General features: G+C 42.1%; 1 protein-coding gene across 8 annotated transcripts in view; it reads left to right on the top strand.

The window, feature by feature from the left end:
* Positions 1-27583, top strand: part of nhsl1b (NHS-like 1b) — a 96080-nt gene that overhangs the window by 54784 nt on the left and 13713 nt on the right. For 6 of the 8 annotated variants that reach the window (XM_079354649.1, XM_079354647.1, XM_079354646.1 and 3 more), the window contains exons 2-4: positions 20157-20309; positions 23856-23983; positions 26619-26823. In XM_079354649.1, the coding sequence (XP_079210775.1) occupies positions 20157-20309; positions 23856-23983; positions 26619-26823 (486 nt within the window). Of the gene's footprint in view, positions 1-15106; positions 16342-18933; positions 19414-20156; positions 20310-23855; positions 23984-26618; positions 26824-27583 lie in introns of those variants that run through there. The other 2 variants (XM_079354650.1, XM_079354651.1) reach the window with 2 other exon arrangements.

The raw sequence follows: 27583 nt of genomic DNA, 5'->3' as shown, positions 1-27583 counted from the left end.
AGCAAAACTTATTTCCTGTCATGCTGTTTGTTAGCTTAAAGTTGTGAAGTTTAAAGAGGTTTTAAAAAGTTTCTTTGTGTACTTCTACTCCAGACTGTTGACCACATTTAGCTGCAGCTCCGTCCTTTCCCATTTGATCTGAAAAACAACATTATTATAGGGGTCTTTGCCTTCAACTTTGAACCTGCATTGCCCAGAAATCAGCCTCTGTGAGCCTCTTAATAAGACTTAGCTGACTTAACTTGACACCACATTGCTGTTTTCGCTGCAGGAACAACTTTGGTATTTGTTTTGCCTGTGAGACAAATTGTGAATTCAAAGTGAACTGAATTAACCTGAACGGTTTGTGGGCCATGTTTGTCACAGTGCTCGACAGTCATGGCACACGATTTGGAAGCTTTTGCCAAGACAGGCTTTGTCTCCTCTAATCAGGTGACTTCCATCCTCTTTTAACACAGTGATCTGTGCCGTCTGTCCACAACCTTATGTGTGTGCCTGGCATGTCGTGAGGAATCACTGCAGATTGTGGCTTTGTGACCTTTGGCCTTTGGTGTGACGGTGCAAGAACTGGACAAGCTTTGGAGAAACCTTTCATTCAAGCTGTCACAAATGCAAAAAGTCAGAATATCAGTTTTTGTCGAGAAAATCTATTCAACATAATGTTGATTTAGGATTATTCTCATCATTGTACTCTAACCCCTACAGACATGTTTGGCCACACGTGTATGTTACATGCATCATTCTGTCAGCCTTTTTGTGTTTGCCTTACTGGTTTAAAGAACATGTGCAGGCTTGTACCCAGAGCATGCTTCACTCTCTTTTGAGACAGTAGGAAATCATATCACCCCTGGGTGTCCACCTCCTGGGAAGAAGACACAATGGTTAGCAGCTGGAGGTGACGGGTTAGGCCTGCAGGGAAGTGCGACAGAGCTGACAGGGGGCAGGGGTGATGGAGCTGAAGGGGTTATGGAGGTGACCCACTTTCACCTTGGCTACTACATAAAGGATCCATCAGTGATGAAGGATGTGATATGGTCTGTTATATGATCGTCTTCAGTTGCAATTATACCCAAGGACATGTTCTTATTTACCAGTGCTAATCATGCCAATGAGTAACCCAATGTCTTCTGATCAGTTGGGAAAAAATAAAACTAGCAGGGGAGAGAAAGAGAAGCTGTGCCTTTGCAAAACAGCTTTTGAAACTTAAGGGTATTTTTTTATCCTATAACATTTATTACTGCTTACCTGTAGTTTCTGCTTACCTGTAGTTTCTGCGTGTAGTTAAAGTGAATCCCTTCTTCCCGTGTGTTTAGTGTAACAATATGCAGCCAGACGGTCAGAAGTGCGGCCCGTCCTCACGCTTGCTCTGGCTAACTAGCCGTGACAGCTCAAGATGCCGCCACCGTGGGTACAGTATTGTCTGGGCTCTTTAGGTTGAATCAACCTCCCAGTCACTCTGTATTCATGCTCTGCCGAACAGACCATCCTAAAACACAAAAACACGCTCCAATTGGAGTTGTGCTATTTCTGTTGTTTTCCTTTTCCTGTATGCCTGCGTTTGTTTCCGTCTCTGTATTTTTATACTTCTGTTTTTGTCTCCTGACTAACTCTTCAGTTTCTTAAAAAAAATCTTTATTTCACATTACCTAACTCCCTCATCCGCCTATTTATCTAATACCAATTTAGCCAAAGAGCAGGTGTTAGTTTTACCAGATCCCCCATAATCCCTCAGTGGGACAGCAGGTTCAGCTATCAACCAATCACTGCCAACAGTCCCCAAGGGAAGACTACCTGAGGGAGTCCCGGCTCGTAGAGTATAAAAGACCAGGCCAAATGAAATGGATTGGCTCCATTTATAAGGGGAAGCACTGCTGAAATTCAGTTAGGGTAATATGATTGTGGCAGGGGGATTTGGTCTCCGCTTCAGTGCTTTGTCATCGTGTCGACCTCAGTGTTTTGTTCACAAACTAAACCACATCTCCAAGCTTTTCACGTTGGGAAAAACAAAACCTGGGCAGTGAGAAGAAACAAGCTGACCTTCGTTTTCATCTCTTATTCTAACTTTCTCCAGTCCACATATTTCTAAACAATCCTCCTCCCCCCTGACTTAAATCAAAAAAAACTTTGCAGTTAGCATTTTTTTTTTTGCTAGATGACTGATCATGTTTTCTCACTATGCTCAGAAAAACAAGCTAGTTAAAGCAGCTCTTATGCTGAGATTTAAGGGGTTTTGAGATTAAACACTACTCAGCACAATGGGGTTTGTTGGGTTCTCTTCATCTTCACTTTTACACACCCAAACATAGATGAGTAAAGACAAGTATACACTCAGTCCTGATCGTGCATGAAAACCCCCCAATAGCAGGTTGGAGATGGCAGAACAATGGAGCAGAGAGCATGACACACAGCTTAATGAGATGAAGAAAAGAAGGGGGTTCACACACACACACACACACACCCACACACACACATTGGGGGTCAGGGGTTGCACAGGGTCATTCAACTGTAAAATGGGTTAAGGCTCTGTTTTCCCTCAAAGCAACTCTGTCTCCTTCAATCTTTCTCTCTCCCTCGTCTTTCTCGTTCATTGATCAAGTCTTTAACGCTCTTGTGTGAATGAGTGCGTGTCGGCTTGTTTCTTTTTCCACTGTGACAGTCATCCTCTCTGAATTAAACCGCCACGCTCTTCCTTGCGCACATCTTTTAGTGAGTAGATAAAGGAGGTAAAGTGTGATTCCGGGGTAATAGCTCGCTGTGTCTAACAGATGGAGACCTCAACTTGTTAGAGGCCTATTAGGTAAAAGGCCTGAAGCTGATTGGCTCTTCCATCATGTGTGACCAAGGACTAATGAAGTCATCACTGACAAATATTGGGAGGTAATCGAGTTTGTGGCGTTCTCTGTCTTTGTGTATCATGGTGTGTTTGTGTTTTTCAGTAGATCGGCCGTGTCCTTCATTTTTCCCACTTTGTTGCTTTGCAGTTGTCGCTGATTTACTTTTACAAACAAAACTGTTTGTGTTTGTTTTGGTGTACCTGTTGTCTATGCCGAGTGTTTTCTCTTAACTTAATCATTTTCTTTAAAAGATGTCAGAAAATAGCGTTGAGTGTTTGATATTTCACACCCTAAAGTAAACATGGTTGTTTTGTGGGAGCTTAAACCATGATCAGTTTGGAAATTGACGGAGAACGATAACTAAAACAATTTCTGTCAATCAAACAATTATATCATCTCTGCTAGTGACCGTTTTATTCTTCCATTTTATCTGTGTAATAAATCCCATCGCTCAAGGTACATTGAGACATTTACATCAAGAAATAGTCTTCTGACTGCTCACACCTAGAACCCACTTCTCCAGGATGTCTGTATTCAGGAGCTCTTCTGGGAGCTTCATCACACTGAAAGCATTAGAAATGTGATAAAATAGAAAGACAGTTTGGTCAAGCTTGCATTTTATTTAGGTTATTATTCCTCTTGCCTGATGTCGTGAATGTGTCATTTGCATGAAAAATGGTTGCAACAGATAATCTGGTGAGATGAATAGTATGGACTGGGATCAGCTGGCTTCTTATTTGGGAGACTGGGAGCAGGGGAAGAGGAGAGGGGAGAGGATTGAAGGAGGGAGATCAGTGTTTGATTAAGGAGGGATCAGGTGTGAGGAAGCCTCAGAGACCCATATGTCTAAAATAGAGTTGTATTTAACAGCTTAATTGTTCAATCAGGACATAAAAGCCACATAATCACTTGAATGGAAAGAGACGTTTATCTGCTCATTGACCTAATGGATCAGACGATGAATACACAGAGTTTTCCAACAACAGAGAAGATCTTACCACTTTTAAGAGAATCAAATAATTCTTTTTTTTTTTGGTTTCTTTTTGTGTTGCTTTATTTCTTTCTTGCTTCGATCCAAACCTCTGTTTCCTTCAGCCTACACACTGTGGCTCGTCTTCCACTTTGACAAAGGGAGCCTCCTGGAGGAGTGTTGGATGTATTACACAATAAGGCAGTCGGACCCTGGAAGATGACAATATAACACATACGGATCTTTACCTATAGCTTCTCTTTACTCCTTGCAGTGATCACAATGAAGTCAATTAAAGAAAAGTATGGATTGTCATGTGATGAAAACACCCAATGAGCGATGGGGTCGTGTGTTTGCGTAAGGGGTGTTTACGTTTATAATGATGTGTTGTTAAGGGTTGTAGATGCAATCAGACAAATGCTGGAACAGGTTCATCAGGTGATATATGCTTCACTTTGTGGAAAACTTTTTTTGTGTGACATCATGTTCTTTATGGAGGACATGTGCATGAAGCCGAGTCACAAACACTTGACTCCCATTGAAATGATAAAGTTGACTTTTTCAGACTACGAAAAAAATCCTTCATCAGCTGCATGAGAAAAGTCATTATTGGTTCAAAGTAGAAAAACACGTGCGTTATAATTGTAAGAGTTAGTGGTCACATTTAAATAACTACAACAGGCTTTAAATACAAATGCGATTTCAAGACGTAATCTGGCCAGCTTGTGCCCTCCTCTGTCGCCCCAGTCAGTTTAACAGAGGTCTTCTTGGTGTTAGTAATTGAAAAATCTAATTGTGCCGTAGTGCAGGATAAGTACGTTAATGCAGTCCACGGCCGCGCGGGCCTCAGTCACAGCTCATTTCTTTAATGAGAGCTGCTATAAGAGGGAGCTTTTTTTCCACCTCATGCTGCTTTCAGTCTGGTGCTTTGATGATTCTGGCCCTGCTTGGCCTGTCGGCTTTCTTATTGCACACAAAGTTAAATTCCTGACTTTTGCCGTAATGTTCAGACAAAAGAAAAGTGCTCCTTTAGACAGCAGAAAGTAAGAAAGATACCCGCCTGTTTTATTTGGGACATATAAATATGACCTATACAAATATAAATACTCACAGGAGCTTGGAATCCTTGAACCAGCCTCATGTTTTATCACTATAACTCTCATCAACCATAGACACCCCCCCCCCCCCCCCCACACACACACACACACACACGCACACACACGCACACACATACACACACACACACACTTCTTTTCTGTCCCTGCCCCTATGCCTGTCTTCCTGCCCCCTCCTCAGCCTTGGGCCCTTTTTTGTCCTGATCAGCTGGATGTTTCCATTAAGCTTCAGAAAGCAAAGCCCCCCCCCATAGAGCCTGATTATGAAAGGAGAGAGAGAAGCCGGGTAGGGGAGAGAAAGTGATTTTAAGAGCCTCTTTAAATCTGTCTCGTTAATGAGTTGTCCTCACCATGGCAACGTCTCTTTTTTGGAGGGTTTCCCTCTCCTCTTGTTGGTGGATTTGGGTTAAAGACAAAACTCAGAGGGGGAAATCTACAGCCTTTTTTCTTCTTCTTGTAAACCCATTGGGTAGCACACCCTGGTAACAGTTTTGCTCTAATAGCGTTTGTTTAAACCAGCATCTATACGTTCCTCATTAACCTTTGAAAGATATCTTGGAAGGATGACTTTTGGAAACCAAATACATCTGGGTCTGTTGTTGCTACTTTTCACCACAAGGTGGCGTAATAATACTGACAAGGAGAGGAGACGTTCAACAGACGAATGGTGCTTTGCTTTCAGTCCTCAGTTTAATATTGATCACCTCTGAATGTTTTGTTGAACTGATATAGTAATGACATAAAGCCACACAGAAAAACAGATACAATCATGAGACTCTAGTAATGGGATTCTGGTAATCACCAAATGTAATTACCTTCGTTTGGATTAATTGCCGATCACATTTAATTACCCAATTATCCCCACAAGAAGTAGGCACACGAGGTGTTACGAGGAATTTAATTTGGTGTGATGGCGGCCTTAAATTTTGGGGGTATTTGATCAGGGAGCTGTTCGTTCGCCCCCCCCTGGGGCCCATTAGGAGGACGCACACATTGCATCCAAAGAGAAGTCTGCTCTCTCTCTATTAATGCCTCCATCCCTCCATTATGTCTCAGTTGGGACAGAAAAGGGGAGGAGACTCAGGGAGGAGAGGGGAAGCAATGGGTGTAGTGATATTAGAGAAGTCAGGGGGAGAGGAAAAGGAGAGGGAGGGTTAAAGTGGATTTGGGGTTCAGTTTTTTTTTTTTTTTTTTTCCCAGGCCAGATTTCAACACAAGATTATCAATCCAGGAACATAGATGCATGTGCACACATACACTCACAGTGTCTCAGTGTTTGTGTGTACTGATCCACATCATGCTATGAGCACTAAGCCTGTTCTGAGACATATTCACTGCATCTTTCTATACCCTGGATTACAACACACTAATGATTTAGCATACATGTGTAGAACTTCTGATGATCACAATGAAACCACATTGAGAGCGATTGCACACATGTAGATGTTAGCTGTGGCCTGAACATATTTTGAGCTCGATTGTTGGCAAGCTCCACCCTGACTGTGACCTTTAATCTCCCTCCGTCTTTGAGGGTATCAATAAAATGTTCCATAATGATGACGGCACTGATTGTTATGCTGTACATGAGGGCCTGCACTGCTGTCTGCTCCCAAAAAACAAACATGACATTGATCTTTTTTGCTTGTGGGACCGTTGAAAAGCAGATTCAGCAAAACATCTTAACTGCAAAAAAAATTGTTGCAAAACAATTCAAATCCTTGATTGTCAGGATTCAAGAGAAGATACACGTTTTTTTTAGATCACAAGTACTATCAGTGCTATCAATGCCACACATTTCCCACAGCAGGCTTCCCTTTTATTGTCATTTCATCAAATGCATCACACAAACTATTCCCAAAGTTAAGGTGGCCACAGCTAGTTGTAGGGTTCAAATGTAGAAGATTTTAAATGTCTACATCCCAATCAAATATATGAACACGATGTGAATTTGAAATGGTCGTGAAGATGGTTTGGTGAAGTTTTGAGAGGAGATATAAATTGGATCAATGTTGAAGGCCTGTTGAGAGCAGAGTCAAACCCAGTCATGCATTTTGAGTGCGGTGGTTAATATAAGTAATCAATTCCAGCCACCAGAGCTGACATCCGACTTCATATCCCGCCTCCTGATTGGGCCTGCTCCTCCAGGCTTATTGTCCTGCTCATTTCCTAAATTTGTGGTCAATGGTCAATTGCTGCATTTCTGACTGTCCATTGGATTTTTTTCTTGGTTTACCCCTCCCCTCCTCCACCCACACCACCCCCCCTTAAATGACCTACTGTTGCTGCTGATGAGAAGTGGGGTGCAATGTGGGAAATGGGTCAACCCGCAGGCTGTCAGTTTTGCTCCAGTGGTGAAAGAACTGTTGACAAACACACATGTGCACATTTTAGATGATATGTCTCTAACCCGAATGTAATTGGTATCCTACACACTGACAGTCACACACTTATTATCCGGCTTTCCTCGTTGTGATGCAGGCTCGTCTCAGGTGGCTCGTTGCTTTGTGCCCTTGAGCTACTGGAGGCACTTAACCTAAATTAGCTCGGTCTGCCTCTGTGCCTCGGTGGTTAAATCAGACAAGACCCCCTCGTCATCAGCCTGAGCTGAGGGGTCATGGCAACAACAGCAGCGACTCACAGCTGTATACTCAAACCACTGTGTGCAAGAGTAAAAAAAACAAAAAAACAAGCAACATTTATCACATCTGTTTTCTGTTTTTTTTTTCATGGTGTTGTGCTTTTTAGTTGATTGGAAATAAAATGAACACAACGGTGTCATAAAAGCTGTCAGTGTAATATGTGCAGTAAAATATTCACGCACATGTATGCATATTGTTAAAACAATTTAAGTTCTATTCCATCTGCTGCCTATTGATAACTCTCGTTACACCAGATTGGACATTATTCACATTGCACTTTTAATTAAGCTCTTTAAAGTCTGGTACTGTAGAAACACACACACACACACACACACACACACACACACACACACACACACACACACACACACACACACACACACACACACACACACACACAAACTGTGAAGACTAATCAGACAACTAGTCCACAAACACTCCACAGTCTATCATATCTATGTTTATGTGTCAGGTTGATGGCATTTTGTGTGTGAAGTTAATTATAAAATTGGATTAATGATTGTGTTCAGTTGTGGTGTAGGTAGGTGGAAAGGACACACACACACGCACACACACACGCACACACACACGCACAGGCCCTTAGGAGAGAAGAGTAGCCCTGGCGTTGAAATGTAGGTCAGAAAACCAGCATGGCAGTCCACATAATGGTGTGTGCACTGGCTGCATGGATGTGGAATAAGTGTAATAACGTGTGTGTAATGTTGTGTTTTTTATGTTTAGTAATACTCTGCTGTTTTGTCTTCTAACCTAAATGTGCATGTCTGTGTCAGTAACACAAACAAAGACACGGTAAAGATAAAAAGGTTCAGGCGTGCAGTGTTGTGATGGCGTTTTCTCTAAAGGTGCAGGCTGTGACGTGTCACTAGGTTTGTTGTTTAAATGCAATAGATCGTATACAACTGCTGCGGGCACACATCCACAATAACGTGTGCTTGTGCACACACTTACATACAAAAGCATGCGGAATGATGTCAGCCTGCTTAATGTGATTATTATACACCGGACCACACTTAGGCACTGTGGTTATTGATGCTGCAGGTCCTCAGAGGGTCCACTGAAGAGTGAGAAGGGCCACGAGTCAATATGAGAGGAGACAGTTTGACTGGAGGGTTATAATGGCTCTCGATGTAGTCTCGAGGTCTTTATGTTTCACTACCATTATTGACAGGATGGAGATTCCCACAGGGAAATGTATTTTATTAAAGCACGTTATACAGGTTACTGCAGCGTATAGTTTGAGTTTATAACTAAATGCTACAGAGAACTGCTGAGTTGATTTTAAACCAGGGTGAGCTCTGAAGGACTTACAAGTGTTCTTTCATGCTGCAATGCTGCTTAGACAGCAAACACGATCAACGTAAACATTAACTACAGCAACTCTGATTCCTGTTTCAGCTTCATGTCTTGGTCCAGCTGACTTCAGAACAGCTGACAGGCTAGAGGGGCTTGATTGCGTTAGATTTAAACCCCTGTTGCCGGGGGGGACGTTTAGTCACAAATCCATCTTGACGGGGACATAAAACGCTTCAGTTTAGCAACAAAACTGCCACCTTCCCTGAAGGCTCCAAAAAAAGCTCAGGCATACAAATCAGCCTGCTCGTAAAATAACTACGTTTTATCTCCCTGCTCAACAGGCGTGTTTGTTCTCCGAGTGACACGCCTCTTATTGTGCTGAAGCTAACACGAGGCTATAAAGTTTCCTCGTTAGATGAACGCGTTGAAAAGGAGTTATTTAATGGTTGCATGCCTCCTTGTCAGTTTGTGCGCTTCTTACCATTAATGCGATTAGACAGCTTTTTATGCACCGCTCCTTTGCTCTACTTCCAGAAATCATGCACAACAACTGTTTTGTTTTTTTGAGTAGACAAGTAGTCTCGTCTTTCCACATGTTCAGACAGAGGTACGTATATCCTCTATCTGATCTCTCCGTCAGTCAATCTCTTTTATCCTGGATTGAATTTCAAAGGGGATCCGAAAGTAACTCCCGGGTCAGACGCCAAGGGGGAGAAAATTAGGCATGACCGCCAAACCTGCTGGGCCTTTGTGTATGTTTGTGTGTGTAATATCTGTTCTCCAACTGTGGATGTTTTTTCCATTCACACTTCATCTATCTCTCACTGTCTTCTAGCTTCATCAGCTTCCATGCCCTTCACCCCAAACGTTCCCCTCCCTGCTGCCTTTATCTCCTCTCTTTTTGTTTCTTCTGTCGCTCTAAAAGCCGCCTCGTCTTTACTATCCGCTCTCACATCTCTACTCAGCAAAATGAAAAAAAAAAAAAAAAAAACCCTGCTCGTACCACATCAAGGAGTCTTTCAAAAACGTTTTGTCAATGCAAACTCTGCTTCCCATCTCTTTCTTCTTGCCCTTTTTTTTTTTGTCAGTCTTTGTGCAAAGTTTTGCTTTTGATACCATCTCCCACATTCGTGTTGTGCTTCCCGTTTTCAAAGATTGCGCTCTCTCACTCACAAAGCTTGATGATTTTTAAATGAAAAAAAATAAATAAATACACGCTTGTTAGGACATGAAAGCTTAAACATGCACATGCATATGCTTGTGAAACCCAAAGAAAAGGTTGTGATTATGTTGATGGTGTGTTCTTGCTCAGGGCGCAGTTTTGCAGGCTGTCACACAGACTCGGAGGTTTTTTCTCATGGATCACAAAGGAGCAGCGGCCTATAGGAGGCCCCCGCTGCCTTTCATTGAAGAGAATAAGACGGCGTTCACAGAGACGCAGGCACAAAATGCAGTGGTTTTTCAATGTTAAACCTGAAACCACTCATAGTCTCAACTATTTATCCTGTCAGTAGCTGGTGACTTTAGTGGTGTTTAAAAAAAGGCACTCAGACACATACAGTGGATTTTTATCTGAATTCAAAATCCCCCCCTCTCCTGTTTGCTCAAGTAGCAGGTGGAGTACGGTACCTTGCTCACTTCCCATCTCACACACACACACACTAAATCTTTTCACTAACATGGGACCACTTCAGTAGCTTGAATTACTTTTGTCTCCATCAGTCAAGACTCTTGAAACCATGCTGTATCTGAATGTAATCATGCAAATACACTGATGAAGGGACACTGACTCTCTGACGGTGAACAGAGAGGAACCTCACATTTACAGAAACAGCAGTGGGTCAAAATGAGGCAGAGCATTAACAAGAGTAGTAGTATTTACATTTGTAAGGGTAGAAGGAGTGATTAAGGGTTATAGGATGGTGACACGTCTGCGTTGATGGAAAAGTGTGTGTGTGTGTGTGTGTGTGTGTGTGCGTGTGTGCGTGTGTGCGTGTGTGCGTGTGTGTGTGTGTGTGTGAAGGAATGCCAGCTGCTTCAATGGAGTAGGTCAGACGGAAAACACCACCAAAGTGAGGTGGGGGAGGAAGGAGGATTGGCGTTACCCAGTAACCTCTGTCTGCTGAGCAGACAAGTGCAACACAAGAAAGACAGAAGAGAGAGAGCGACACATAAGGGCGAGAGAGAGAGAGAGGAGGACAGGAGGGGCGAGAAAGACGGCAGGAGGCTGGTGTCAGAGAAAGGTCGTTCAGCAGTACAGTTTGTTGAATGTTTACGTGTGTGAGTGATGCGCGGGAACTTCACCCCATGCTAAAATCATTAGTGCCAGAAAAAGTGTGTGTGTGTGTGTGTGTGTGTGTGTGTGTGCGCGCGCACACCTGTGATTGTTGTGAGAGAGTTGCGTTTGTTCAGGAGTGAGTGAAGTTGAACTTTTCTTCAGGCTGTTTTTATGAGCAGTGAAGACAGTTGTTTTCTTTCCTGGCTGCTTCCATCCACACACGTAGAAAAGCTGCTGACTCCAGATTTGTTTCAGCAGCCTCTTTATTCAAACACTTCAACCAATGGCAGAAGTCTAATGTCTCGCTCCTTCCATATGGTAGCAACACGGATTTGTGCAAACAGCTATCAAATGCTGGGAATTGTTAACAAACTATTGCATGTGATGGGCGGGATCCTTGACTTTGCTCCCTTCATCTCGCCGTTTCACCTCCTCCCCGCTCTTTGCTGATAGATTATTCATGCCTCCCTTTCCTATACATCTCAGAGAAGAGCAAAGCGATCGGGCTCCCATTCACCCCTCGGTGCTACGCTTTCATTCACACAGATGAAGGGATGAAGCGAGCGTGTTTCTCTACTTGTTATAAATGATAGATTTGTCATTCACAGAAAAGTATAGGGGGATGGGGATTCAAAGGAAGCAGAGTGTAGTAGTATTTATTTATTAAATTATCATGGCTTTTCATCCAGTTCCTGTTTGAGAAACGTGAAGTATAAATTTGCGAAAAGGTTCAAAACCTCTTCTTTTCACTTCAGTGTGTCCGTATGAATTGAATATTCTGGTTTTTGGTCTTTGCTTTTAAACATTAATGGAAATCACACAACATCGTTTTGGTTCTGTTGGATGGTTTTTGACATTACTGAGACAACGGCTGCAGTGATGCAAACATGAACTTAGTGCCACACAGACGAGACTATCAGACTATTCACCGTGAATAGAAAGGTCTGCATTTATTATATGACATGAACAACGGCTGAGCTGGAAGAAGAAAGAAGAAGTTTACAGCTGAATAAAAGAAAACGAAGAAGAAGAGGGGCGGCAGTAGCTCAATCTGTAGGGACTTGGGTTGGGAACCGGAGGGTCGCCGGTTCAAGTCTCGGCACGGACCAAGTCCGGAAACTGGTCTGGTAGCTGGAGAGGTGCCAGTCCATCCTCTGAGCACTGCCGAGGTGCCCCTGAGCAAGGCACCGAGCCCCAAAAACTGCTCTGGAGCGCTCGCTGTGGGCAGCCCCCTCACTCTGAGACCTCTCCATTAATGCAGAGTGAGAAAACCGAATTTCCCCTCGTGGGATTAATAAAGTATATAAAAAAAAAAAAACTTTTTTCGGGGCATTTTATATTCTTCTTATATTGGTCAGATTTTCCATCTGGGACATTGGTTTCAGGAGCTTATTTCCTTAAAAGTTCCCTCCCAGGGACAATCCTTCCTATGTTTGTCTCCATTCCCATGTTCACTTCTGGTGACTCAGTAACTACTTTGCCACTCTGTACGTTCCAGCACACCGCACACACGCATGTGCCGAGTGGAAGCACGCACTCACGTGTGAAGAAAAGAGTTATCTCCACCTCGCAGGTTGTTCACCTGCTAATGGGAACTGGTCTCGTGCAAGGTCAGAGACGGAACAAGACAACACATAACTAGAGGAAAGAGAGAGGTGGGTAAAATCAATACAGGCCAGATCACATTCACAGCCATGAAAGAGTCGAAAATAAAGACAGGGGACGAAGAAAAAGGAAGGAGTTTTGACATTCGGGGATCAGGTAGAGCTGAGGCGCTTTAAGGCGGTCAGTTTAGCTCTCCCCTCTGAAGTCCAATTAGAAAAATAAAAGACCTGTCAGATGAACGGGAAATCTTTGTGCGCTTGTGTTGAGGCACTTTGGGATTTCAGCGGATGTTTCACAGACAACAGTATTGAACCAAAGAGGGAGGGTGTGTGCGTTTGGAGAGTTGATAGGAACACAGAGCAAGTGCTGGAAAGAGTTGAACTTAAATTCAGCCATCAGGAAGGTTTTTAAAAGGCAGGTTTAGAGACTTTAAAGCTCTATGATTTGCTGCAAAATCTCACACCCTGGCTTTTTTTTTTTCTTCTCTCTCGAGGAGATCCAAACAGGGAAGACAAAGAAAGGAGGAGAGCAGTGACAGGAGGAAGAGCGGGAGCACCTCATCCATCTCTTCTCCTTCATTATGGCTCTGCCAACTTCACCCTCGAGTCTTAATCACGCCTGGTGCAACAAGACTTGTTAATTATTCACACAGCCCCTCCTTCTAATTTCTCCTTGGTTTTCCGAGGGTCACCAGCTTCTTCTCGTGCTGCTGGTGGTTCGACGAGAACAGATGATCATTGCATCGCCACGGGCCTTTAGATAACGAGGATGTGTTGAGATTTTGTGTTTGCATGCTAATAATTGCCTCAAAGTGTCATTAGTATAATCAATTATTTCAACAATGAATTTGCTAAAGGGCTTTTATATGCGCCCTGTATGCTGGCTTCATGAACCTTTTTAGGCACAATGCTTTGGAAGGTTTGCGTCATCTCAAAAACAAATCCCGAGATTTTTAGAACTCTGTTTATCGTTTTTTTTTTTTTTTTCAGTTCTTTCGGAGGATTCAAAGCTGTACTACTGATACATTTAATCCAACAAGTATCTTAAATGGCTTTGTTTACAGTGCCAATTTAAAAGTTGTTCCTCGTGTTTTTGGGGGGTTTGTGTGTGTTTGATGTGATTGTGGAGTTAAATTAGATCTTCCTCAGAGCTCCAAGTCTCGCTCCCTTCATATCTTCTGAGTGTAAACGGATGAAAGACTGATGTTGTTTGGGCGCAGGTCAGGGTGCGGCGGCTTCCCTCATCGCTTGGATTGAGTGGACGGATGTATGGACGTATGGCTGGATGGATAGATAGCTTTAATCCAGGAGGAGGTGGCCTAGATTACAAGCGAATTACAAGCTGTTGAGCTGTCTGTCAGTGTGTGTGTGTGTGTGTGCGTGTGCATGTGTGTGTGTGTGTGCGTGTGTTGACGGTGTCCTGAGAACAATAGGCTCTTTAATAAGCGTCGCTGCTCGGGGCTCATGTCTGCATAACTGATCCTAATACTGTACGCGTGCCAGACGGAGTGATACACCAGCCAAGCAGACGCTGCAGACAGAACGTGAGATTTCAAAAACTCTAATGGGACAAGTTTGACACATGGAGCGAGACTTTAATGAAACCTTTTCAGACTGACATTTTCACCTCAGATAAATCTGTTCTTCCTGCTGGTTCTGTTGCTTCTAAATTTTCGGAATCTTTCTTTATAGTTGAAGAAGAATTCCTGACTTAAACAGTTCGGCTGCTTGTTAATTGGCTGGTTCACTCTTTTTTTAAAACAAACGTTTAAATGTGGTGTTTCATTTAATTACTGTACAGTTTTGGTTGTATACAGTTTACAGTAGGTTTTCACATTGACACTTGTAGCCTTCAACTTAACATTTCATTCAAAGACATACGTGATATTTCTTGTACATTGCTTTTAATAAAAAACAACATAAACAGACCAGATTTCGGTTTCAAACATTTGAATAGCCCATTTTAATGTTCTGTAAACTTTGTCTAATGTAACTCTACTGTTTGCATTGTACTTATGTGTTGGCCTGAGCCTGTGTGGTTGCTGATTTATACACAGCTGGACCCCCAAATATAGAGCTTCATATAACTCAAGTAAAACAATTAATGCCATAGAAAGATTCCCATCAGGATCAACACAGATGTTCACATAGAAAACTTGAAACTGTTGTGTACAACCCGTCAGAGTTAGACTGAAAGGATCAGATGACCGTGGTCTAGTGGGAGGGAAGGGGGGAGGATGGAAGGAAGGTGGGGGGGGGGGGGGGCGTATAGACCTTTTTACCCACAAATTCAAGGATCATTTGCAGGCCAATTCAGGCTCTTGTTGCAGCCCCCTGCCTGCCTGCCCTCCCCTCCTCTCACCCCTTGGACCAATTGGGCTGAAAAGAAATACGCTTGCAGAAGGAGGGGCGGCCCTGCCCTGATGGCTGTGTGTGTGTGTGTGTGTGTTTGATAGATTGTGAGGGGATCGGACAATAGGAGGATTGTATGTGATCTATATTCATGTGGCACAGATTCAGTGGCGACGTGCACACACAGCAGGCTGGTAAGAAGCTGACAGAAGAAGACCAGTTGATAGAAAAACATCCAGCGAGATGACAGGAGGGATTCAGACTTAAAAAAAACAAGCACATTATTGTGTTGTTTTTTTCCTGATTTGAGACACCTTCGAAAGCTGTAAAGACACACTCGCTTGAGTGACATTCATTGTTTTACAAGCAGTTATACTTCAGAAGAGATCAATGGGATACATGTCAGTGCTTTACTCTTTGGTTTTGATGTTTCCCGCTGGCATCGCATTTTGCATGCAGGTGGAAGCTAAATCTCTCCTGAGAAAAAGAAGCTGAACATGTTATTTTAAGGATGTACAAGCTTCTCATGTCGGGGTGACTTGTAGTTTAATTAGATGCATAAATATTCCCGTGATGGGTGCAACACACTGACTACTTTTGCAAGAGCAGAGCCGAGTAGGAAGCGAGGAAAGGAAAAATAAATGAAGAGTGATGGAATGAAATGAGGATGAGAGCCAAATAGTACAAGCGTGTCCGTCCTTTCTCATAAAGTGTGTTTAACTTTCGGCTGCATTCTGAGTCCCGCTGAGAAAAAGAAGAAAGAGAGCGTGGAGAGGGAAAGAGAGCGCGAGAGAACAACTGATGATGAGAAATAAAGGGAGAGGCAGCCAGAACTCCTTGGTAACCAAAGCGCAGAGGAGCAGAGGGGCCGGTCCTTCACCCCTCCCGCTGTGTGTGTGTGTGTGTGTGTGTGTGTGTGTGTGTCTCTGAGGACTGGACAGCCTGAGGGAGGAGTGTCAGACTGTGTGTGTTTAGAGAGAGAGAGAGAGATAGGGGTAGAAGCTTATTGTCAGCGCGGTAGACGCTCACACACTCTTAAACCAAGCCAAAGAGAAGTGAGAATGTGAGCAGAGCTGGCGGTAGCACTCCCTCATCCTGTCTTCTTCCTCCTTCGTTCCTTGGATTTCATTTTGAACTTATAAGAGCATTTTCCTTTGGAAGAATACTCTCGAGCGGAATAATGGTGTTTATCGGGACCTCGTTAAAATCTGTGATTAAATACTTCAAAAGGAAAGGTAAGCTGTATATTTATTCTGTCTTATATTGACTGTATTAGACTCATTCTTCACATAAAAACTGAACAAAATATCCACAGGTCGAAGGAATATCAACTATTTAGCAATATTTTTCTTGGCATTTTCTTTGCATGTAAGTTTCTGATTTTCCCAACGTGTTCAGTTGTTTCCACAATTTTCAACAGCAGTTGCTGAAGTCAAGTTTAAAAAAAAAAAAAAAAGTGGACCTATAATTCTATTAGAGCAACTTCCTGTGGACATACTTCTTCTACTGCTGCCCCCCTGCTGAGCCTAGAGACAGCCCTCTGTTGCACCTTGTTACCAGGTAACCACAGGAACAAGACTTCACAGAGCCGCCAATAGTCGCACTAAATAAGCTCACAGCGTTTCTTAATGTGGCAGCTGCTAGAACTTTTTAAGAGCTCAGAAATATATGGCCTTTTTTTTAAAGCTCTGGAAGAAGCAATCAAGAGGTCTTTTTGTGTTTATATGGATTTTAATGTGTCAGCTTATTTGGGCTTGAAGTCAATCTGTACAGGTGTGTGTGTGTGTGTGTGTGTGTGTGTGTGTGTGTGTGTGTGCATGAACTGATTGTAGTACGATAAGTAAATGCTTCAAGGCTATTCAGTCCAACGGCTAGTGAGCATGTGTGGATATTTAACAAAGAGCTGCTTGATGCAAAGCAAGCTGATAATCTCAGGTGTATTTATAGCGTGTGTGTGTGCATTGCAGTCAAGGCTGATATTATCAATCATTAGCCAGCAGTTTTATTATTCAGCTCTTAACTTGCCACATCCACATCCCTGCACTATGTTCCTCATCTGAGACATTCACACTGACTAAATGTGTCATAAGAAGTTTTAAAGGTTTGAAAAGGATCAGATCAGGCATGAGGACATCCTGGAAAAAGGATTATTCCAAAAATATGACAAAATGAAATTATATATGAATGATTTTTTTTTAAACATTTATTTGTTTTTCATTTGTAACCCCCAGATGACCTCACTGTTTTCTATATCTCACTTGACCTGACCCTTTCTAAACAGGAAGTTGGCTCAAGCGTGAAAGTCAATCGTGTACGTGCTGGTGGTCGATCAGGGACCCAGTTCAGGATTTACATTGCCGATACATCTTGATCACAGTAACTGATCATAGCAGCGTATCTTTGCTGTGTGCGTTTGTGCTGACAGATACATTAAACAGGGATATCTGGGAGGAACTTCTGTGTTCAGCTCTGATGCTGTCTGTAGCCTGCTTGCTCTCAGTCTGCGATTGTTATTATTTGTAGGGGGGCCAGAACGTCAATGGACACAGGGATTAGTAGACTCCTGAAAGACTTTCGCGCCACAGTCCAGTGTGTGTGAGGGGCTAGTGGTTATTGTGGCTCTGAAAGGCCTGATGTGGAGACTGATGCTGAGGGACAATACAGGCTTTGTGTCCATAGTCCCCATGTCCTTGGACTCCTATAGCCTGACTGAGGTCTATTCAGAGGAGGGTGGGGGAGGTCTACCTGTGCTGAGTGTGTGGGTGAGAAAGAAATCTAGAGAACAGTTTTATAAGAATTAGATTTTTTTTTTCAACCTTTATTTAACCAGGAAGAGAAACTCAGATTAAATCAAACTAATTACTTAGCCCCATCTGCTTAAAAATATCAGACATATCTGGGGCCTTCTTCATATGAAGTGTGTGTAACTTTGGAAACCAAAAAAAAAAGATGTGATTTTCCAAACTTCACAGTTTCAATATAACCTTCATTGACCGTGTGTTTGCGTGCTTCAGTCCAGTGCAATGCTCTGGTCCAAACTTGTGGTGACCTGGAGTTTTGCCTCGTGATGTATTTGATCGATCATTCTGACCAGCGCAGGCACGCTGGAAGACATCATGTGTGACAACACGGGTGGACAAACACAGCTGACAATAACAAAGTGTCCAAGAGTTCGGGACCATCAAAGGACATGTCCTCTGCATTAAACCTCAATGAAAGGTTTTTGCAGGCATATTGATTACAAACCCAGGCGTTCTGTCTATTCCTCAACCTTTTAAACTGCAACAAATCTGCAAAGAAGCATCAACGTTATGCTGCACGATTTAAGAAAGTTTGATTCATTTGCGTTCTTCTTACACGTTTTATTTTGTTCCTTTGTACTTGAAACCTGGACACTTGACACAGTGCGTTGTTCATTTAAATACACAGCGTGTTTACTCAAAACTGTCAAATAGTTGAGTCTGGATAACTTGGATACTTCATAGTCTCAATGGATGCCAGATAAGCTTTGTGGCGGAAGAGAAAGATATGGCATAAACCCAAATCTAATCACTAACTTGCACGAAACTCTTCACTTGGTTTCAATTGGTAATTACTGCCAACGTCATGCATTATACAATGGACTTTATGGAGTGCACTAATGGAAGTATCTGAATCAAGATAAGGCTTATGTGTGATATGTTTACTCTTTATTGACAAAGCAACAAATTCAAAGAGCCCTCCAACACTGAACTAGTCTAAACCACCTTTAGATTTATTTAATATATTTGATGTATTTTGCCCTTAATACACAAAAGTGAATCAGACTGAACCATTCAGCGTTGCTTGGCTCATTTACAAACATTTTCTGGTCACATGTGACACACTTGCTCTCTTCACAGAAGGGCTTTTGCTGCATATTAGCATATCAGCAGTTATCCGTGTATCAAAGAGGTTACACACATTGTCTCACACTTTCTCCAACGACCTATTTGTAGTGATAGCCCCCAGCTCTACCTCCACCTCAGAGGCCTTCTGTCCTCCCCCCTGCTCACTCATACATACACACTCACTTTGCATCCCACTACGGCTCATTAGCAGCTGTGAAAAAGTACTCAAAGAAAAACAACCCAACACTCTCCCAGCCCTTTTTTCCCCCTTTAGCCTTCCCCTTGCTCCCATTCCACCAAACGCTCAGTCCCAGTCAGATGGACACGGTGTGCTGGTCAGGACAGGGACAAGCTTAAAGCAGTCTTCACTAACATCAGCCTAAATGGAGATAGTCCTTCATCCACGATCACCAACTTTAGCTTGGATACGATCACTTGGTAAGCCAAACTTTAGTGTGAATGTTGTTGATTAAGAGTTGCTCACAAATGCAGTTTAGGGTTACATCATTTAAGAGACTCCCTGTTACTGAGGAAACAAGAAAAAGGTGAACAATGTTTTGTTTGTATTTTTAATGTCTGACTGAGAGAAGTGCTTCAAAAACAACAAAGGAAACATTTGATTCTCTCTCTTGCAAACAGAAAAGATAATAGACTTTCTCCCCAAGCTGCAAATGTTTATCAACGTTCTTGAAATCGAGCTAATGGCATCTGAATGAGTGCTTGGGCATCACGCGTTGTTGTTTTATCTTATTATTACTTAAATTGGGTTTTACAAAGGACAAGTTATACTAGCTTAAAAGTTAGCTTTTAGAACCTTTCTGTCGTCTTCTTGTCTCCCTGAGCTTGATATTATGTGGTTTGTTTTTCCCTCCATCTGACTCTGACTCCTCCCCATGACTTGTGTGGCCCGCTTTTGTGTTGTTGCAGATACGTGCCATGTTGTCGGTGTGTAGAGTGACACCTTCATGCAAAGCACCTAAAGCTACTTCCCCTTCCTTCCTCAATTAAATACAAACAAATTACTCCAGTGACCAATGCTGCTTACACTGGACTTTTTTTCCCCCCTGCTCTTGAAATCAGAAAAAGGAAGACAATCAAACTAAAGTTTCTGTAAACTCTCTTTCAAGAAATGTGGAAGTCTAACGCACACTAAATCAACAACTTCATCTTTGTGTCTGCAGCGGTGTCTAACCTCGACGAGGAGAGCAAGTGGACGGTTCATTACACGGCTCCGTGGCATCAGCAGGAGAACGTCTTTTTACCAGGCAGCAGGCCGCCATGTGTAGAGGATCTCCACCGACAGGCCAAAGTCAACCTCAAGACCGCCCTGCGAGGTAAGGATCTAAACCAGCAGGAATATGTTTAGAGATATGTGTGGCAAAAAAAAAAGGATAAACGCAGCAGTGGAAATATATCCATTTAACATACACTTGTTGTAGCTTCATTGTAAAGATCAGCTGTGTTTGAAGACAACATTGTAAAAATGTACAAAGCTTCATTTGTGTTGAGTCTAAAGTTTAGCCAACAACACAACAGTGTGTGATCCTCTTCAACCTGTTTGTCCAGTACGAGTGGAGAAAGGGACACAGCCTTGTTGTCAAACAAACAAAAAAGTCAAGTCACAACAGAGCGACAACTTTTTTTTAATACTCTCTACAACTCTCCCAGAACAGGAAGTGTGAATACAGGTCACCAGTTTCTGTGACCATCTCTGGGAGAGTTGTGTTTTTCAGCCTGTTCTCAGATAACACTTTGACAGACAGGCGAGAGAACGGGCTGTAAAGTGTGTAAATGTGTGTTTAAGTGGATGTGTAAGAGCAAAGGATTGTTTATATGCTGAGCCGTCCTTGTGTCAGCAGATAAAAAAGACAGACTGATAAACAGGGAGAGGCCGGCTGTAATTTGATGCTTTCGGTGTAAAGCTTTAGTCACCTGCTATAAAACACACCCCCTTACACTCACTCACACACACACACACACACACACACACACACACACTCATAAAGGAACACCTTTATCTTCCCCATTGTTCGACCCCATGTGCCGTTTTTGCTACATCCTACTTCCTGCAATATTCATGTATCTCGGTACACAAACACGCAGACAGCACCTGGGAGGTTGTATTATTCAGTCCCCCACCTTTCATCTTGTCACCATCCTATCATCCTGTCACCACCACCTTGCCCCAGGGGTCCTAACTGAAAGGCGACAGGTGTCCAGTGAGAACACCTGTTCTGCCAGTGGCGTACATATGTTTAAGTTCTTCTAAGCTCCCGGGATACTGAACAGATACGAGTTTAAAACATCTCAGGAAAGCAGAGAAGAAGAACAACATTTTAGTCTTAACATCATGAAAAATTACTATTTTCACTATAACACCTTTGTGTTCTTAAAGTTAGAGTTAAAGTTACACTGTACGTGCAAGAGGATATGTGGGAAAAGATATATATATATATATATTGTGAAGTGCTCAGTCAGTATTGGTATTCCATGTTTTGCAAAACCATCAAAAAAGTGTCGCCTCTCTTTTAGGATCATAAATAATTGTATTTAGGTTTTTATTTTTACTGCCATAATATTTGAAATAGAACAGCGATACTCAGAACTTGTCTATTAGGGTTTGTAATCATTGGCTGTCTCACGATTCAATTTTGTTCTTTGGAGTAACGATTCTGGATTCACAGCTCCATGGATTCAAAGTCATTTTATGAATTAAAGCGTACTTTAGGATCTACTCCAGTCATCTGTGAGACTGGCTGAATTTCGTGTTGCTCTATTTGGCTTTCTACTGAGTTAAAGAGCAGAGAGTGACAGATTAGCTCCCAAAAATAGAATGATAATTTGAAAAATTGGGGGAATAAAACAATTATTGGAAATGATGAATCGATTTTAAATCTTAGAAGACAAAAATCAAAAAAATGTAAGTGAATCGATTTTTTTTTACCACCTCTATTGTCTATGATTCATTATTTCCTACAAACTATCCTGGTACAATGCTAACTCTCGCTCTCATGCCCTAATGTGATAGAGAAATCATTTCATTTTTGCTCAGTTGTTAGAAGTTTTTACAGGAGGTTAAAGCAGGCTCATCTCCTTCTCCCATGCACATGTAAACAAGATCCACCATAGCAAGCTGTTTTGGCCATGCGAAAACCACATAATCAATAACCAATCAGATGGCAACGTGCATCCAGTCATACACTCACATGGGTTTCAGCGTGTTTAGTATCGAGGCTTTTGCAGACAGCTGGCGAGTTTTCGAAAACGTGCCGACATGTCGAAACCCATCAGTAGTTACGTAAGAGTCATCTGATTATAATCAATACTATCCTTAAAGATTATTCATGAGTTGAGTCATGGCTGTCATACAATGATTCATGTGGTCACCCATTCAGTTTTTGGACTAAAGATTAAATAGGCTGGAATAAGATGAATGTAACTGTCACAAATCAGAAAGTTTATCCCCATCATCACATAATCATTATCTATTATTACCTTTTTAGCCTCATATATAGAAGTACAAAGTATGTTAACTCACTTTAACATGTGTTCAACAATGTTTTAACTACTGCTTAGCCTTACACCCCTCTAAGTCTGACTGTCTCTTCTTTCTGCTTACAAAAGTGGCCAAGGTCATCCGTTATTTGATGTTCAATGAAAACCTACACAAGAATTATTAATACATGACGGTTTCTATACCAAGGAAGGGAGACACAGTGAAGGTCATTTAGTCACGCTAAGTGGTAAAGACATAACCAGGACCAAATTATACACCTTTCATCCTTCCACAGAGCATTATTCTGCCACTGAAGTTAAAATCCTATCTGTCCCATTAAAGAAGAATTTGATTGAATGCACCTCCTTTAGAATATAAATCAACGCGCCCTGTTAATATCATCATAGTATTTTAGTCCTTGATGTAATTCATTGTCTTTACTTTTCTTCTCGTGCCACTTACCCTGATTTCTGCTTGGCAACAAGCAGCTCTGAGCTCATCCACGCTTATTTATTTCTCAACGCTATCCAATCACGCCGCACCAATCATCTCCTCAGCTCAGCTGCTCGTCATGATCCTCATTAGCATCACGCTTTCTGAAGCCCTTCTTCCACACCGCTACCATATCAGCCTGTTGTTACCTCTGCCAGCCCCATTAGGATCCCATTAACTGACAGTATTATACATGCACCCGTGTGTCTCTCCACAGAGATGGGCTGTAATTAGCTACACAGATACATGGCACATTAAAGGATCAAGAGCAGCGTCTCAGAAGTGCCAGGCGAGGGAGGTTGTTCATGTCACTCACAAAATCGCAACCTGAAGAAGCACTTAGGAGAATAAAATAAAAGGTTTTTACTTTTATATAATTAAGGAATTAAACCTGTTCAATACTTAAAGAGAACTATTTCCTCACACACTTTATCTGTGAGCTTGTCTACATGAGCAAACCACTCTTTAGTTTAAGCTGTTAAACTACAAGAATCTAATTAGCTATCAAAGGATTAGACAAAGGATGCATCAGTAGATATTTGAAGAGTGAAAAACAGAAACGATGTGCTAAATGCCCCCTGTGGGGGGGAGGGGGGGGACGTCCTGCCATCTGTGTGTGACAGAATGAAACTGATACCCTCCTCCTTTCCAGACACACAAACACTCCTTTTTGTGTGTACTCTGCTCTTATCTCACATGGGCAAACACACATACATCACAGCCCCTTCACAGCAGGTGGTGACGAGGGGAGGTGTGAGCAACGCTTGGCAGCATCCAACAGGGATGACAAGTCACGTGAATGGCACACTGACGAGAATCAGTGCAATCCAAATCTTCTGTTTCTTTTATCTTCTTTCTGTATTTATCGTTTTTCTTTATCTCTGTCCCGCAGAATGTGACAAGTTGAGGAAAGATGGTTTCCGGAGCTCGCAGTACTACTCTCAGGGTCCCATGTTCTCTGACCCCGCGGAGTCCACCATCAGCATGCAGGACGAGGAAGATGATGAAAATGATAAAAAGGTAAACACTATAATTTACCTTGGTGGTTCAATAGTCGCTCAAAATGTTGTGTACATACTCGAGCAGGAAATGTATGAAGTACTTTTAAGTCTGGCGCTGATTCAGCTTAAACTGTGTCACACTGCTCTCTAGTGGCCAGATATAAAAAATACACATTTTCATCAGTTAAATAGGATGAAGTTGACACAATTTACTTCTGTGTCTCTATGTGGTTTTTATTTATCATAAAATACATTAAATAAATGCAACATGTTCATTTGTGTTTCAACATGTTATAAATAAGTGTGTCCTCTCTGGTTTCACTCTGCTAACTGATAACGTCATATAGTCAAATACGCAAGTACATAGAGCACTAAATGGAGACCATTATTTTTTAACTGTGAGTATCAGTTAGAAGAAGAAAATCCAGATAGACTGAGCGTTCATGTCACTCTGTTTAGATTTCTTCTCTTACCTATCATGCATTATCAGGCAGAGCAAAGTGTAAAGCATGAATAATCTCATGTTGGTTCTTGTTGGTTTTCTGTTACGCTTGTTTTTCCCATCTCCACTTGGTGGGGCTGTTGTTCCACCACTTCCACTGAAGTGTTATTTTAGAGTAGGATAAGTCAGAGAGGGAGAGACAGAAAAAAGAGGCAGAAATGAAGAAAACAAACAGACTTCATGGCTATCATTTATTGCTCTTTTAGCTGGCAGACCATTAGTGTGAAGTGAAGCGTAAATGACAGCTAGATAGCCTCCTGTTTTCTCATTCTTTATAGTTTTCACACACAATGTGATGCGAAGGGGTCCTGAAAGACACTCTATAATTACCCAGGTCTCTCCCCCCCCCCATCAGCCCATTCATGCCAGCCTGCCTTGAACCTTGAAGTATATTACATGATATTGTTTTTCTTAACTGTCCTCTCCCACATGTCCTCGGCTGTCTTTTTAAATTCTGCACTCACCCCGACTCTCCGAGACAAAAGACAATACCACCCGCCATTCTTTCTTCCTATTCTGCCTTCCCTCACCTCTTCTCTGTTAGTCCCCCTTCTCCTCTCTTCCCTATCAGCTCCTGTTCTCCAGAGCGCAGTGAGCCTAACTTTACCTGACAGCAGCCTCAAAAGGAGAAACAAAGCTCCTTGTGGAGCCACAATGATGCAACATATAAGGCTATGCTTGCCAACAAACTACTGCATAGATTCTGACTTTACATCCTCTTCTGTTGTCCCCTATAGTCAGCTGTCTATCCATGGCTTGTCTTAAAGCACTTGTTCTCACTTTTAACAAACAGAGTGAAGTTTAAGAACTTTTGGATACACAGTGTCAGACATCAGGAAGAATTGCTGCATTTTGTATTTTTGGGGGGCAGCTTTATTCGAGCAACTTTCATGATTGTTTCTTGAAAACAATCAAACTGAGGCTTTTCCTCATGTTGCAAGGTCTCCTACCTGGTCTAGGTCGCTCCTGGTAAATGTGTTTTTTTTCCTAAGCATTCAAAGTGAAACCTGATGTCTATGCTCGTGGATTTATTTTGGGATTAGTTATGTTCACTCTGCTTTAAATCCCATTTGTTTATACTCTGATGGGCATGGACATAACATTTCAGATGGACATTACAAGAAATGTGATTCTTTTTCCTCGTTCACTGATGGCTAACAGCACTTAAAGGTTGTTTTCTGTTATGTGCACTAAATTCTCCTTAAGGATGAGAAACTGTTAGTGTGTGAATACAGTTTAATGCATGAGGGATTCTCTCTCTCTCTCTCTCTCTCTCTCTCTCTCTCTCTCTCTCTTCTCACTGTTGCTCTCTTGAGTTTATCCTGCCGTCTCCGAGCGGTGTGCCGGCGCACTCTGATAGCTGTTTGTTTGTTAGTGTGTGAGCTAGTGTTTCCATTTGGGTTTGATTGATCGTGAAACATGTTTATAGCACCACAAGCCTCTAAAGGTCACAGCAGTCTGATATATTGAAGTCTGTTTGTGCGTGTCAGTACAACAAATGCAATCTGCCAGTTACAGTTTTGGACAATTAAGTTTTACTCGATTTAATCCTCCCTTATATTTACTTCTTGTGTTGAAATTTTACCTAAATCCACAAGTTCTGTGCTCTGATTTAATATGACTTCATGTTTGTTTCGCATTACCTTTCATCAACTCACATCGCGTTTCATTGATCTCACTCGTGTCATTCTCTTTCCCCCTCATGGCCTTGTCACTGTTATTCCCCTTCTCCTCTCCGTTTTTCTGTTATCTTTTTTCTTCACTTCTGTCATGTCTCCTCTTCTTTTATTTTGAACAAAGAGCTCAAATGTGCTCAAATCAAAAACTCTCCAATTTCTGTCAACCCAAAGTGAATATTAGACCTGAATACCTGTGAATAAAACCTGTTCTGAAGCATGAAACCTTTAATGAGGAAAATTTAAAAAAAATAAAAAACTGTTGAATTAGATGAATGTATTCGAGCCCAACACTTTTCACAGAACAATGTGAGGTTGTCGCTTCGTAAGAAGTCTCAACAAAAAAAGGGTGAAAAAAAAACACTGAGATGAAAATGAAAAAAAGAAATGTGGATTGCCAATCACAAACCTGTTCTCTTTCTTTTTTACATGTCATGTCTTGTTACAGCACTCATCCTGTTCTATTTTTTATTCAGTCCACAGCTTCATCAGCAGAAGACAACAAATCCCAGCTTTCCATGAGACCTCAGACCCCGCTGGGAAGTAGTGAAGGGGGGGAGGGGTCAGAGGTTGATGGACAGGTGGGATGGAATAAGGCCGCGCCCCTGCCCACCCCAGAGGAGAAGATGAGGCAGACAGCCAAGGCCGTGCCCACAGACATAGTTGCCATCAACGTCACAGGTATGACCTCTTTGCCCTCCTTTTCTCCAATCATTTTCTCTCAATCATTAGTGTGTCAATCTGCCCCCATCAGTGTTCGTAGTGGAAAACAGATGTCCTGATCATCTAGATCCATACTGTACTCACAACTCTAGTTAGAACTACTTTGAGTGCATTCTGTTCCGACTCATCTTTTGTGATTATTCAGCCAAACGAATCAACCCACCTCATGTCACACATTTGTTTTGTTTTTCTAGTTTGTTGTTTATTTGATTTTTTGATTTTTGATTTTGATTTTTGTACATTTTCTTGATTTATTTCTTTAGTGTCGTAGCTTCATGTCCCACTTAACCTTAGGTTAAGAACGTGTTTAGCTTAGCATGTAAGCATGACGCTATGTGCATGCTAAACACAACACACATCTGAGGATGATGAGAATGTTGGCAATTGTTCAAGTCTAAGTGTTGGACAAATTGATATTTTGGTCTAATGCTGGCGCTATACTCACACTTAAAGGAAACATGAATGTCTGTGACAAATGTCATGACAACCCAACCTTTAGGTGTTAAGATATTTCAGTGGGGAGTACAATCCTTGTCATGAGTAGGATTAGCCACAGGGCTAATTTGCTAATAAAACTACAGTCAAAACTTTTGAACATCTTGTGATTTTATTGGTCCTCTCGTTCAATGTTCAACAACGCAGAGAAAAGGGAAATGACCCAACAAGCAAAATGTCAGACTGGTCCTTTAATTAGCGCTCTGTGGCTGAGTGGGTATAG

The sequence above is a fragment of the Symphodus melops genome (assembly GCF_947650265.1).
Source record: "Symphodus melops genome assembly, chromosome: 1".
Taxonomy (NCBI): Eukaryota; Metazoa; Chordata; class Actinopteri; order Labriformes; family Labridae; genus Symphodus; species Symphodus melops.
The sequence above is the reverse complement of the archived record's forward strand: the minus strand, read 5'-3'. Positions and strand labels throughout refer to the sequence as shown.